The sequence below is a fragment of the Schistocerca piceifrons genome, chromosome 1, assembly GCF_021461385.2.
Source record: "Schistocerca piceifrons isolate TAMUIC-IGC-003096 chromosome 1, iqSchPice1.1, whole genome shotgun sequence".
Classification (NCBI taxonomy): domain Eukaryota; kingdom Metazoa; phylum Arthropoda; class Insecta; order Orthoptera; family Acrididae; genus Schistocerca; species Schistocerca piceifrons.
The window spans coordinates 726685510-726699788 of NC_060138.1; the positions used below are offsets into that span (position 1 = coordinate 726685510).

The 14279-nt window shown below is 39.3% G+C and overlaps 1 protein-coding gene across 2 annotated transcripts in view; it reads left to right on the forward strand.

Moving 5' to 3' along the window:
- LOC124711199 (polycomb protein EED) overlaps nt 1–12113 on the forward strand; it is an 85272-nt gene extending 73159 nt beyond the window's left edge. For both annotated transcript variants that reach the window (XM_047241138.1, XM_047241147.1), the window contains exons 7-8: nt 3852–4004; nt 11272–12113. In XM_047241138.1, the coding sequence (XP_047097094.1) occupies nt 3852–4004; nt 11272–11475 (357 nt within the window). In that variant the 3' untranslated portion in view covers nt 11476–12113. The remainder of the gene's footprint in view (nt 1–3851; nt 4005–11271) is intronic.
- Nucleotides 12114–14279: the final 2166 nt, after the last annotated feature.

A 14279-nucleotide genomic window follows, 5' to 3' on the forward strand; every position in this document is an offset into this window, starting at 1 on the left:
ATGACTGGCTGCTGTGCCTGCCACACATTTGTGTTTCCATAATTATGCGAGTAACACTTTTCACTGCTTTACCTTTCATTTTGGAACATAAACCCCATAGTTCTTGTAAGGTAGTTGCTCCTCATCTTGTTCGCAGTTGATGGCACATGGAGATAAAGCTTCAGACTTCAAATCAGTTGTGTAATAAATAAAAAATTTCTAGCAACTGAAACAATTTTCATTTTAGTAATATGTTTCTCAGTTGCAGATGTTTGCCCTATCAAATATTTTGAATCACCTGATTAATGGGGAAAATGGTCTAGTTCAAAAGTGACTTATCATTGGACTGTGAGTTTTGGTACAAAAATAGAACGGTATGAGGTGAGCATGGGAAAGAACATTAGGGAACGATTGACAAGAATGGGGGAAAGAAATACATTAGAAGAGAGATGAAATAGCGAAGGCAGCAGAGGATGAAGTAGGTAAAAAGACAATGGGTAGTAGAAATCCTTGGGTAACAGAAAAGACATTGAATTTAATTGATGAAAGGAGAAAATATAAAAATGTGGTAAATGAAGCAGGCAAAAACGAAAAATGAAATCCGACAGAAAGTGCAAAATGGCTAGGCAGGGATGGCTAGAGGACAAATGTGATGATCGAGAGGCATATATCACTGGGGGTAAGGTAGATACTACTTGCATGAAAATTAGAGAGACCTTTGGAGTAAAGAGAATCACTTGCATGAATATCAAGAGTTCAGATGGAAAACAGTTCTAAGCAAAGAAGGGAAAGTAGAAAGGAAGGAGTATATATAGGGTCTGTACAAGGGCAATGTACTTGAGGGCAATATTATGGAAATGGAAGAGGACGTAGATGAAGATGAAATGGGAGATATACTGTGTGAAGAATTTGACAGAGCTCTGAAAGACCCAAGTTGAAACAAGGCCCTGGGAGTAGAATACATTCCATTAGAACTACTGATAGCCTTGGGAGAGCTAGCCCTGACAAAACTCTACCATCTGGTGAGCAAGAGGTATGAGACTGGCAAAATACCCTCAGACTTCAAGAAGAATATAATAATTCCAATCCCAAAGAAAGCAGGTGTTGACAGGTGTTAAAATTATTGAACTGTCAGTTTAATAAGTCATGGTTGCAAAATACTAACACACATTCTTCACAGATGAATGGGAAAACTGGTAGAAGACGACCTCGGAGAAGATCAATTTGGATTCCGTAGAAATGCTGAAACACGTGAGGCAATACTGCCCAAATACTGACCTTAGAAAATAGATTAAGGAAAGGCAAACCTACGTTTCCAGCATTTGTAGACTTAGAGAAAGCTTTTGACAACGTTGAAACCAGATGGCAGTCATAAGAATTGAGGGGCATGAAAGGGAAGCAGTGGTTGGGAACTGAGTGAGACGGGGTTGTTTCCTATCCTTGATGTTATTCAATCTGTTATTGAGCAAGCTGTGAAGGAAACAGAAGAAAAATTCAGAGTAGCAATTAAAATGCATGGAGAAGAAATAAAAACCTTGAGGTTTGCCGATGACATTGTAATTCTGTAAGAGACAACAAAGGACCTAGAAGAGGAATTGAATGGAATGGACAGTGTCTTGAAAGGAGGATAAAAGATGAACATCAACAAAGCAAAATGAGGATAACGGAATGTAGTCAAATTAAATCAGGTGATGGTGAAGAAATTTGGTTAAGAAATGAGCACTAAAAGTAGTAGATCTCTTTTGCTATTTGAGCTGCAAAATAACTGATAATGGTCGAAGTAGAGAGGATGTAAAATGTAGACGGACAATGGCAAGAAAAGCTTTTCTGAAGAAGAGAAATTTGGTGATATCAAGTATAGATTTAAGTGTCAGGAAATCTTTTCTGAAAGTATTTGTATGAAGTGTAGCCATGTATGGAAGTGAAACATGGACAATAAATAGTTTATATAAGAAGAGAATAGAAGCTTTCGAAATGTGGTGCTACAGAAGAATGTTGAAGATCAGATGGGCAAATCGCGTAACTAATGAGGATGTAGTGAATAGAATTGGGGAGAAGCGGAATTTGTGGCACAATTTGACTAGAAGAAGGGATTGGTTGGTGGGACATGTTAAGAGGCATCAAGGAATCACCAATTTAGTATTGGAGGGCAGTGTGGAGGGCAAAAGTTGTAGAGGGAGACCAAGAGATGAATACAGTAAGCAGCTTCAGAAGGATGTGGGTTGCAGCAGCATGTAGGTTACTCTGAGATGAAGAAGCTTGCACAAGATACAGTAGCAGCCTGTGGACTGAAGACAGCAACAGCAACAACAACATGAGGTGTACATTACTGTGCATTACAAAACAAATTACACAATTTGTTTGATCTCCATTGTTTTCTTAATGTCCTATTTTTCATGATTTTCCTTCTTTTCCAACTTCTTTTGAATAATGGTTTTGTGTCGTTGACAGAGGTCATCCTGAAAGTTGTATACCTGCCTTCTGTTATTGGTGAATTGTCTGCTTTGTATTGGAATGTCTCGAGGTGCCCTTTTAAGAACCAAATCCCCAAAACAATAAAACAGTTTTATTTTTATTTATTTATGTATAATGCACAGTAATAAAGACTTTCAATGTTCTGTTTTTGTACCCAAATTCAAAATGCGTTAGAGCTAGACCATTTTTCTCCTTAAGAATTAGGTGATTAATTGTAATTTTTAAAAAAGCAAAAAAAAAATAATAATTGTAATTTTTAAAAAAGCAAAAAAAAAATAATTACTACTTAATCATTTGAGTTAGATAATTTGTTTGTTTATTTATTTATGTATTTATTTGCAAGGTGTTTAACTAACAAGGCAGAATATAACAGTTATTATGAAAGTAAATTAGAAGTAAACTTAATGACAGCATTGAGGTAAGTGATATTAAGTGATGGTCTTAAATTTTTTCCAGCACTGTACAAGCATTTTGTATGGTGCTCTGTTGTCTGTTATGGAACTTGTATATCTGTGAAATACACATTATAAGTGCTTTACATACTGAAATGGCAAACCGTTAACACACTGGAAGTAAAGTTCTGACTACCCCAGCCCCCCGGTAATCTTCTTTATTGTGTGTCATTTCTTATATTAGACTGTTAACAGATGTAATGACTGTACCTTGCAGATTTCTACCTGAAATTGTTATAGTTTGGCTTTTCTAAATATTCGCAGATATTATAATTGTAAGGAAAATTACGCGCTACCAATTCCATTTGCATTCCAAATGTCCATTACTACAGTATGTTCAACACAATTACACCCCTAAAAATAAATTATCAGTCAATTACCATGAAAGATACAAGGTGTACAATCATAATGGTTCTTTCAGGAAATAATTTTGTTACGTGCTTCTGTGGCACTTAATATCGGGTACAAAACATCACACTGTTTTTTAGACTTGCATTATTTGGATGGTTTTTGTTTAAAAGCTGTCTTCCTGACCGTGTGAGCATTTTGTGTCACTTCCTAGGATCCCCCAGGTAAATATGGGATTCTTATTTCGACAAAGCTAAAGCTTGTTCCTTACCAAATCCATGTCAAAACTGGAATTCATGATCCATGAAATGTTGAACCCTAACGAAACGTTTGGTTTATAGTATTGTTACTTCTGTGACTTTTCTAAATCAAATGTGAGAAATAAATAAGTTTTATATACATTCACATCTCCATGACACAGCAAAAATTATTTTTTATAAATTTTTATGATTCTAGTTCTTAAATCTACAAACATTTCATAATTTTTGTTACTGTGTGTATGGGGGAGGGGGGGGGGGGGGACATGTGTGCAAAAGAGAGAGAGAGATTTGTAGTTTTAATTTCATGTAATTAATTGTATGTTTATTTTCTTTGCAGTCATGTGAAAACTGTATTGTCTGTTGGAAACCTGGGAGGCTAGAAGATAAAGAATTGAAAACTAATGACACAAATGTTACAATTATTCATCGTTTTGAGTACCGTGAGTGTGAAATATGGTTTGTCAGATTCGCCATGGACTTTTGGCAAAAGGTTTGTGAAATTTTGCTTTGTTTGTATGTGTACACTTTGAGTCGAAGCTCAATTACAAGGTTATTTTTGGTTTATGGCTCAGAAGGATGAAAACACACGCACACACCCACCCCCACACACACACACACACACACACACACACACACACACACACACACACACAAAAATCAAGGCACTCAGTAGAACTGAATAAAGTCAGTACTTCCTATGGTATCAAAGAAGTTTTTGGTGAGAAATTGTATAGAATTATCAAATATTATATTGAGAAATAGTGCAGTTTGGAACTCAACTTTTTAAAGATCTTTACGTTCTCTGTACACTTGGACACTTGACACATGTGTCACTGCTGATGTCCACATTTCTCACCCACCAGTAAATAGTTTTGTGCTGTCCACAATGTTCCTAAACTAACTGGAAATTTTTCTTTAGAAATATTGTTATCCTCCATGACAAAACCCAAGAGTATGCAGCAGCCACTGTATAATCAAAATAGAATAAATGTTTCTGGGAAACTCTGGGCTTTGTTTTGTCAGTGACAGTCTTCCAGTTCTGTAGAAGTAGAATTATGATAATGCTTGATCTGTGGGGAAACTGCCCAAATACTTCATCATTTGAATGCAGCATAGGTTTATTGATTGACAGTAGAGGTGGTTATTATTTGTAGATTAACCGCACTGAAACTGAGTTCACAGAATCATTATAAGACAAACGGGGCTGCAAAAGATGTTAACAGAGAAACTACGGGAGGGAAATATTTTTAAAAATTGTAACCCTCAGGTGAACTGTGAAAAAGCATCTGGCTTGAGACGCTGGAGTTGGGGGTCACGCACGCGCGTGTGTGTGCGTGCGCGCGTGTGTGTGCGTGCGCGCGTGCGTGCGTGTGCGTGTGTGTGTGTGTGTGTGTGTGTGTGTGTGTGTGTGTTTGTTTGCGTTTGTGTCTCTCTCTCGCTTTACTGACAAAAGCTGTGGCCGAAAGCTATATGTGAGTATCTTTTAATCGTGCCTGTCTGCAACTTGACAGGTCTTGATGGTAAGTAGTGATCTATCTTTTCCTACATTGTTGATATTCCTACCTAGAGTTTCTATTGTTCGATATTTTTTTTAAAAAATCCTAGCAACAGATGAAGTTTGGAAACCAAAGTGTCCAGGAAGAATTTAGCAATATTATTTGATTTAATTTGGTTAATGTAGGGAGACAAAAAGAACCGTGGTCTTAGCCCAATATTTTCCACACCAGAACTGAATTTAATGTTGGTTTCACTCACTGATTGTAGGAAAATCAACTGGTACCCATAAGAAGCTGTAGGGGACTCTTTCCTAGTTCCTTATTAGACACAATTACTTCAGGCTCTACTGACCTGAATAATCTGTGTCTTTTGCCTTCCAGAACTTCACACTGGGAGATTAAGTGTGGCGTGGTGTCATCATCCTCACCACATAGTCTACAATTAAGGGCTTCTTTCTCTGGGCCAGGTGTGCAGGTGTTTGCTAAAATTACCATGACCAGTCATGAGTCCTATCAAGAGTTTAAGCTGTTTCCTGTTCAAGTTCAGGATTACAGGACTTCTTTTGTAGTTTCAGCATCATTAGGTTGCCATGTTCTTGTTTTTGGAATGTACTCCAATATTCTATGTGCTGCCTCATAATACAGATACATAGTTTTAGTTTGTTTGCTGCTACTAATTTCTGATAACTGGAGACCCACAGCCAGATTAATCCTTTTACTTTTCCCCTTGTCTCAAGGGCATTTTGGAATGATCTTTGATCGCACTGCAGGGGCTGATAAAGATTTCAGAGCTGATACTCAATGTATTGGTGTGTGAGTCTGGATATCTTAAAGGAATCCAGTTATTTCCAGTTTTTAACCTATATGCCTCTGCCGCTACTTCCATTGTAACCCAAAGGTGTAATGGGGATAGGTCCTGCCAGGATGATCTCCATCCCAGCACTGGGTGTGCTGCTAATTCTTTGACTAAGTAGGCCAATCTCTGCCCCTTGCCAAGCTCCTTAGCAGCCACCTTCTGCTGTTCATTATTCCACCATACTGTAGCCTCATGAATTAAAATAGGTCTCATTAGAGTGGTGTCTATCCATTACATGCTCCTGGGGTGTAGACCCTAGTTTTTACCACAGGTTCTTCTAGTGCTCATAAGAGTGCTTTTTGCCTTTGAACGTATGTTCTTAATGAGTCCATGATAGTTTCACATCCAGGGTTGTCCCTAGACACTTCACTACCTCCTCTACTTGTAGAGTTACATTAAGGTGCTACAGATTCCAGGATGTGTACTAGATTTGCTTCCTTGTAAATGGTACTACAATAGTTTTCTTGGGACTGGCCCTTAGATCCTATTTTTGCACAGTTTTCCATAATGTCTAGTGCACATTTTGTCACTGTTCTAACAGTACTAGCGTATTTGCTAAATATTACTATGACCAAATTGTCTGTGTATCTTAAGAAGAAAAAAGCTTACAGTATGTAACTTTCCACCAGGTTCCATAGTCCTTGTGGACATCCCCTGGTGGTGTTGATCACCAGTTTTTCATCCATCAAAGTGGCCTCTACCTTTTTCTACTTAGTGTGGTCTTAAGCCACCTGCATGTGGTGATCTCGGTGCCATGCTCTTCTGCAGATTTAAGCATAGATTCGAAGGTCATACAACTAAAAGGCTCTTGACCACCCCACCGACCACCAATATCCAGGGAGATGTGGAGAGCTCTCCTCGCCTTCCCAAGGAGTTGCTGAATTGCTGTTTCACATGATTTATGTGATTTTAATATTTTTAACATTTTGTGGCCCTGTCAGCAACTGTGTAAATATTAATTTTAAATTAACAACAGCCTCAGTTGCAATGTTTACCTAGATTTACCTAGGTTTCAGTTGGGATAACCCAACCTTCTTCAGAATAAAAGGAATTGTAATTTGTCCATAATGGACAAGGTAAAAAAACTAAAAACTATAATATAGTAATACATTGTCATATTGCAATAACTTATCTGGGAAACAACCTTGGCCCCACTCCGCGACCGCAGTACGGCACCATTACACCGAAGATACAAGCCCCAGATTTAGAAATCCACTGATATAAGCAGTTTTAACAAAGGGCATATTGTTGTGGCGCTGTGGCTGGAAACTAGAATCTCTGAAATGGCGAATTTGGTTGCCTGTTAGTGTACTATTGTCATGAGGACCTAAGGAAAGAGGTTGATGGATGGTGAAATAATGAATAGGCTGTATGGTATTGGACTTCCTCGTGTCATCACAAACCGTAATAGTTTGATGATCCCTCACTGTGCAATCCAGGATAGGCAGTGATCTGTGGCCAATCTGACGACAGAGTACAAGGCTGGTCAGGCATATATGTTTTGGAGCACACCGTTCAAAGGCCATTGTTGAACATGGAGCTCCACTTCACACAACCCTTACATGTTCATTTGTTGTTTCAGTTACATTGTCATTTATGATAGCATTGGGCACAGCTTTATTGAGTTTTCACCGTGGATCAATAGAAATGTGTCACCTGTTGAATAAATCACATTTATTGTTAGACCAGGTCAACCAGTTGGGTCCTTCAACACTGTCGCCTGGGTGAGTGGTTGCTGGAAATGTGTACCACGCCACAGATGCAGGCTGGTGAGAGCAGAATTATGCTATAGGGTTCATTGAGTTGGGTTTCTGTGGGACCTGTGGTAGTACTGGAAGACACCAGGACAGTAGTGAACTACGTGAACATTATTGCAAATCGACTGCATCCCTTCATGGTTGAAGTCTTCTCATATGGCAGTGACGTATACCAGCAAGATAGCTCTCCACGACACTAAGCCAGAATAGTGCTGTAGTGGTTTGAGGAGCATGATAGTGAACTCACATTTATGTCTTAGCTAACAAATGCCCCTGATCTATACCCATTGGAACAGAAATCGGGCACTAGCTGCGTGCCCACAAACCACCGTCCCGCAATTAGCAGGAATTTAGTAACTAGTGAGTGGACATTTGGTGCCACATACTTCTGGAAATCTATCAAGTACTTGCAGAACACACGCCAAGCAGAATCGCTGCTGTACTGTGTTTGAAAAGTGGACCATCTCGATATTAAACAGGTGGTCATAATATTTTGGCTTATCGGTGTACATGTGGTCGAATAAGGATGGCTAGAAACACCATATGCCATTGTATGACATAACTACCCATTTGAGTGGATCAGAAAGTTATCTAAGTTATTCTTCCCTTCTTCTGTTTCTGAAGGTAGGTTCCCTGTACCTATTCAAGATTTTAAGATTATTTTCCAGTAGAAATTAAAGTAGGTGCTCACCTCTGCTGTTGGCATTGCTGCTTCCCCACACCAAATTGTGGGTGTTGGCATCAGAACCAATCAGCAGTTGTTCATCCCTCTGTTATTAGCCATCTACCACTCTCCTTACTTGCTGAGTAGTAGTATTACTGTCCTTGTAAAGAAAGTTAACTGATGCCAATACAATTTCCTTCGTCATGTTGTTTCATTCCGAAGGTCACTAACTCCCTAGAGCAGATGTCCACCATTGGCATGAATGAAATTCCATCTTAATAGAAATACATGTTCTCAAGTTCTTTGGATTTCTAGCATAAATCAACTTACTTCCAGTTCTTTCAAAGATTGCAATGCTCCCTTTATGTAGATAGGGTTGGTGGATCAGGGCCACATCCGGCTCCTGTCGTCCTAGAAGGTGATTGCTCCTGTCGTCCTAGAAGGTGATTCAGGACAGCAATTTTCCCTTCATGGTGTTGCTGGTTTATCCGTAGCACTTGCAGTGTCCGCGTTAGCACCTTTGTCACTCTATAGCTTTGATTATCTTGATGGATCAACTAGAACTCTAAGTACAGTTTCGGGCACTGTTCTCACTCTGCAGCCAGGAATTTTGTGCTGGCTTTCCTTGTAAGGGTTTGGCTGACCAGTACAACCTTTTGGTTGATTACCCTCCAATCATGTGAGGTGGTGGTTGTGGTGACCAGTGGATGTCCCTGTTGGATCCTGAAAACTGAAACACTAGTGCTATGGGTTTGTTCCCTATTTCCCATTTCGGCTGTTTCTGGATATTCTGAGAAGTAGGAGTATTAGACTCCCTTGTTAGCTCCTCTGCCTCTATGAATAGTGCTTCTACAAAGCACTGTCCCCTGGAGAGGTAGAGCCATTAAGAGAGTATTGCTGACTGCAATGTCCCATCCAATTACATTGTACCAACACTATAGCTCAACTGTTAGCCAGGACAATCTACATGTGGTGGATAAAAGTATGGAAATTACAGAAAAAAATACATTACATGCCTCTTTCGATGTAGGCATTAAAAACAGCTTCTTGCAAAATAATGGTACATTCAAATAATGATGATGGAGATGAATGGCGATCACAAACTCTTCTTTCAAAAGCAGGCCACAAAAGCTCACTAATAAAGAAATATGGTGACTGGTGGCCAAGAGAGATGCGGCAATTCATCCCTGTGCTCACAAAACCATCCCGAATGATGCGAGTTTTGTGAAAAGGCACCCTGTCATCTTGGAAGACAGCATTATCACTAAGGAATAACCATTACACCATGAGATGGACCTGACCTGCCAAAATGGTCAGATAATCCTCGGCAGTAATGCGACCTTGCAGAGTACTCATGGGGCCCATGGAATTCAATGATATGGCTGCCCAAGTCATTACAGAACTCCTGCCACGTTTAATCTCTTGGACGTCAACTCTGCTAGAAGTTGGAAACAATGTGCAGTGAGACTCATCTGACCAAATAATTTTCTTCCATTGCTCCATAGTCCAGGTTTTATGACTTCGGCACCATGTTTTTCTGTTACAGGCATTTGCATCACTGAGGAGTGGTTGTGGAATTCCAGCTTGTTTTGCAGTTCCCTGTTCATAGAGTTCACTATGTGTTGTTTTGGTGCTGACATGGTTCATGAGTGTGACATTCAGTTGTGCATTGACTTTTGCAGCTGTTGTCCTCTCATTGTCATTTTAGTCCTATTCAATGATTGTCTCTCCACACACCTCCATCCGTGTTGTGACTTAACAGATAATGTTTTTTGCTTTCCTGTATATGGTATAAATCTTCAGTATGGTGCCTCTTGAAACACCAAACACTTCAGCTATATTGGTTATGGAAGCCACCAGCACACAAGCACCAACAATTTGCCTGCATTTGAATTTACTTATCTTCGGAATAATGCACTCACAATTACACAGAGCACTGCTCGTGACCACAACCAACACTTGCAATACATTAAGGATGTTGCACAGGTGCTTTTTGTGGTTAAATACAACAGCTCAAACTACAAGCTTGGCCAGCATCTGCATTTATGTTCAAGCTTGCATTTCTCATGGAATTCCCATAATTTTGTCCAACCTTTTTGTGTGTGTGTGTGTGTGTGTGTGTGTGTGTGTGTGTGTGTGTGTGTGTTTGTTTGTTTGTTTGTTTTATGTACTAATTTGCTCTGAAGAAAGACATGCTGTCCGAAACCTTGGGTCGATGTGCCCATCCACCCTACAATACCTCAACTGCAAGGTAAGTTATTACCTTTATTCCGTACATTATGTATATTTCACCAAGGGTTTCCCATTACTGTGTTTATAAAGCTTTCTAAATTGTGATAACATATTTTTGTTGCGTACCATTCCTCAGATAAATTTTCCCCATTTGAGGCTCTGTGTAGGATTAAAATTTGATATCAGTTGAAAATTAAACTACAGTGTGACACAGCATTCATATAGAGACACCTGGATGTGATGTGGAAGTCTAACAGAGCATTATTATGTGACTGTTGGTGAAATATGCATAAAACAGTTTGGTTTCCTATCAGCTGCATTATTATTGCTTGTCTCAATGTCCAGCCATATTACATAGTATTCTAGAGACCCTTCAGATTCCATATTATATGTTCTCTCATTCTATTTTAATTTATCATGCATGTCATCATTCTTGGATTGGCACACCATTTAGTTACGCATTCATTCCTGTTTGCAAGAAATGCTTTAATGTCTTAAATTTGTGTGGAGCTGCAAGATTGCACTACACATATTCTAATACCGAGTAAGTTCGAACATATAAGTGAGAGTTTTACAAATGTGTAAAAATACATGTACCACTGGAGTTCACTTTGCACAAATGTACAATAGGCATTAGTGTAGCAGTTATTTTAAAATACAACATGTAAAGTTATCATTTCTGCAGGTAATATATTTCCACATTTTTGGAACAACAAGGCAAAATAGTTAATAGTGGTCTCTTACTTTTGCAGATTCTGGCACTGGGAAACCAAGTAGGGAAAACTTTTGTTTGGGATCTGGATGTATCAGATCCTAGCCAGTCACGCTGTACAGCACTAACACATCCTCGATGTGTTGCTGCAATCCGACAAACTAGTCTTAGCCGTGATGGCTCAGTTTTGCTGTGTGTGTGTGATGATGGTACCATATGGAGATGGGACCGTATCCCGGTCTGACAAGATCTAGAGGACTTGTAAACCTTTTGCAAGCAAATGGCAGCATTTCAGGCAGCAACTTGTCACTTAACATTTATAGAAGAAAAGGCTCTGTGTCATTTAATTACTGAAACATTCTCGGGAAATCACATTTTGAGTAGCTGCCTGCAGTACTTGAGTGTTAGCAAACAAGGTGCTAATGAACAGGAGTGAATTGTTGTTACAGGAAGTGTGTGTTTGTGGATTGAAATTTCGGTCTAATGTGGAACTGGATGAAAGAGCTCCACTTCAACTCTTTCTGTGACTGGGAAACTTAAATTTTGCTGTAGTGAGTAGACAACATTGTTTTTATATGTACACAGAACAGCTCTTATATCTTCATAAACCCGTGTGTGTATACGTCTGTGTGTGTGTGTGTGTGTGTGTGTGTGTGTGTGTGTGTGTGTGTGTGTTAGAAGAGGCACAACAACCATGTATTTAAGGTCCAAAGAAATAAATGATTGTATTCATGAGAAATAATAATGCTAGGCTAATATAAGAATTTTTTAGAAAGAATTTACCAATGAGTGCTTGATTTTTACTTGATGTATTTACATTGCCACCCATGTGGTGGCTACTAATGTCTTTTGTAATAAAAGAAAATATTCTTACTGACTGAATGAGGTTCCATTGACAGATCATTCCTAAACCGTTAGGAAAAAAAGCCAGTTAGTTTTTATCATGGTTTATTACCAATGGCCTTACAGTTCTGCTTTTCTTGTGGAAAGTTTCAGATTTGATAGCAGTCACAAAATGTTACTATTAATAAGAAAAAGCTCCTTGTCATGTGACAGGGATGTCATCAGACCTTGCTTATTGCCCATTGCCTTTAACTCTTGGGTGGATGCAGCTATGTATAAAGTGTGCCAACCACAAAGTACATTGTCTTGTCCCATTCCACTGTTACACAATTGCAGGCCCATACCTATTTCTTCATTACTGCTTCAGCTAACATAGTGATCAGTTGCGTGTTCATATGTCAGCAGTGATATAAAATAAACATTGAGATATGTGAGGAAAAAAATTACAACTGCACAAGAAAATGCCCCAGATTCAGAGCTAACAGCACAGTTCCACAGTTGTTTGCGAGACAGTTAGCTATTTAATAAACATTTGGGTGAGGTCTGATTAAATTGTGATTTCACTCATTCATGTTTCCTTGGTCACATAAAGACAGCTACCCTTTACATGTGTACAAAGTACACTGCTCACCTGCTCTTGTTATGGAAATTGGCATGCCTGCTCGAGGGTTAGAATGGACCACACAATAAAAAACATAAATATAACTCTCTTGACTGTGTACAGATCATGGCTGGATAATACATGGGTCACGCCATCTCCGAGGTTGTGCAGCACTAGACTTAATGGGCAACTGTGTCTAGAGTCTACTGTACGTACTTTGATTTGAGGTAGATGACACTGCCAGTTTCAATGGAAGTGTGCAGTTGTGTTAATGACAGAGGCACCATTGCCTATAAGGTATAGCAGCAGTGAATGTATGGGCCACAATGCAGCAATGCAGTTCTGAACAACAGGTAAACAGCCTTTCCGTCCTGAACAACCACCTTGCTATGGTTACAGAAGTCACTGCCCCAACTTGTCAAAGGACACACAGATTGCCTTGAATGCAGGAACACTGCAGTCGCCTGACTGAAACATGGAAAAAGGTCAAGTGGAATAATGAATCTTGCTACACATTGATATACACCAACAGACAGTGGCCTTGATCTCAGAAATGTTGCATTCGGGAGGACGACGGTTCAATCCCGCGTCCGGCCATCCTAATTTAGGTTTTCCGTGATTTCCCTAAATCGCTCCAGGCAAATGCCGGGATGGTTCCTGTGAAAGGGCATGGCCGACTTCCTTCCCTGTCCTTCCGTAATCCGATGAGACCAATGACCTCGCTGTTTGGTCTCTTCCCCCAAACAACCAACCAACCAATCAGAAATGTTGGCCAAAAGTAGAAAAAAAGCTTTAGATTTAAATGTAAATTGTTGTATAAGGGTTTTTGAGGTTGTTCATTATACAGGGTGTATACGTTCAGGGAAAAACCCAGGAATTTTTAAGAATTTTGGGAATGTTTCGTTGTTCCAGTTTTCAGTTAAATTTTTGTAGGCTTGACTGGTAAGAACTGATACTCTAAAAAAGAATTTTACTTAAGCCTATTACTGCAATATAACACAGCAGCAATAAAACATAAACAAGGAAAAAAAATAAAACTTAAGTTGCAAAAGAAATGCGCAATTTATAGCAACAAAACACAGTGCACACACAAGAGTCTGCCAACAGCAAAATGTGTCAAAGGCTTTAGGAACGAAGACTATGCAGTACTTAATAACAACAAACTGCTTCTGATGGGTGTTACAACAGTTAACATTAGGTTTGTTTCAGCAGTTGCCAGCGGGATTATGCACATTCACAGTCGAGTTGCGTATGAGCAGTACCTTCTCCCGCTTCTGGCTACTTGAAGTGCGGCCGTTAGATGTATCCAAGGTAACTAGACTTGAGCTCTATGAGCAGCAGCAACAAGCAGCCAGATGACACCTGGAAACATTTTTCTGGTGCACCCAAGTTGCAAGATTCGCACATGCGCAGAGCAGTCTGAGTTGTAGTGGGATGGAGGTAGTCTCCACGTGGACCGTGTTTAATGAGTTTGCTGTTTCCTCTTGGTTTACTGCTCTCAAGATCAAAATGTATTTCTGTAGTCGGGAGCTATAAAATGAATTAAAATATTCACATGATTATGGAAAGCTAATATATGTTGTTAGTTTCAGATTTCTGATTTT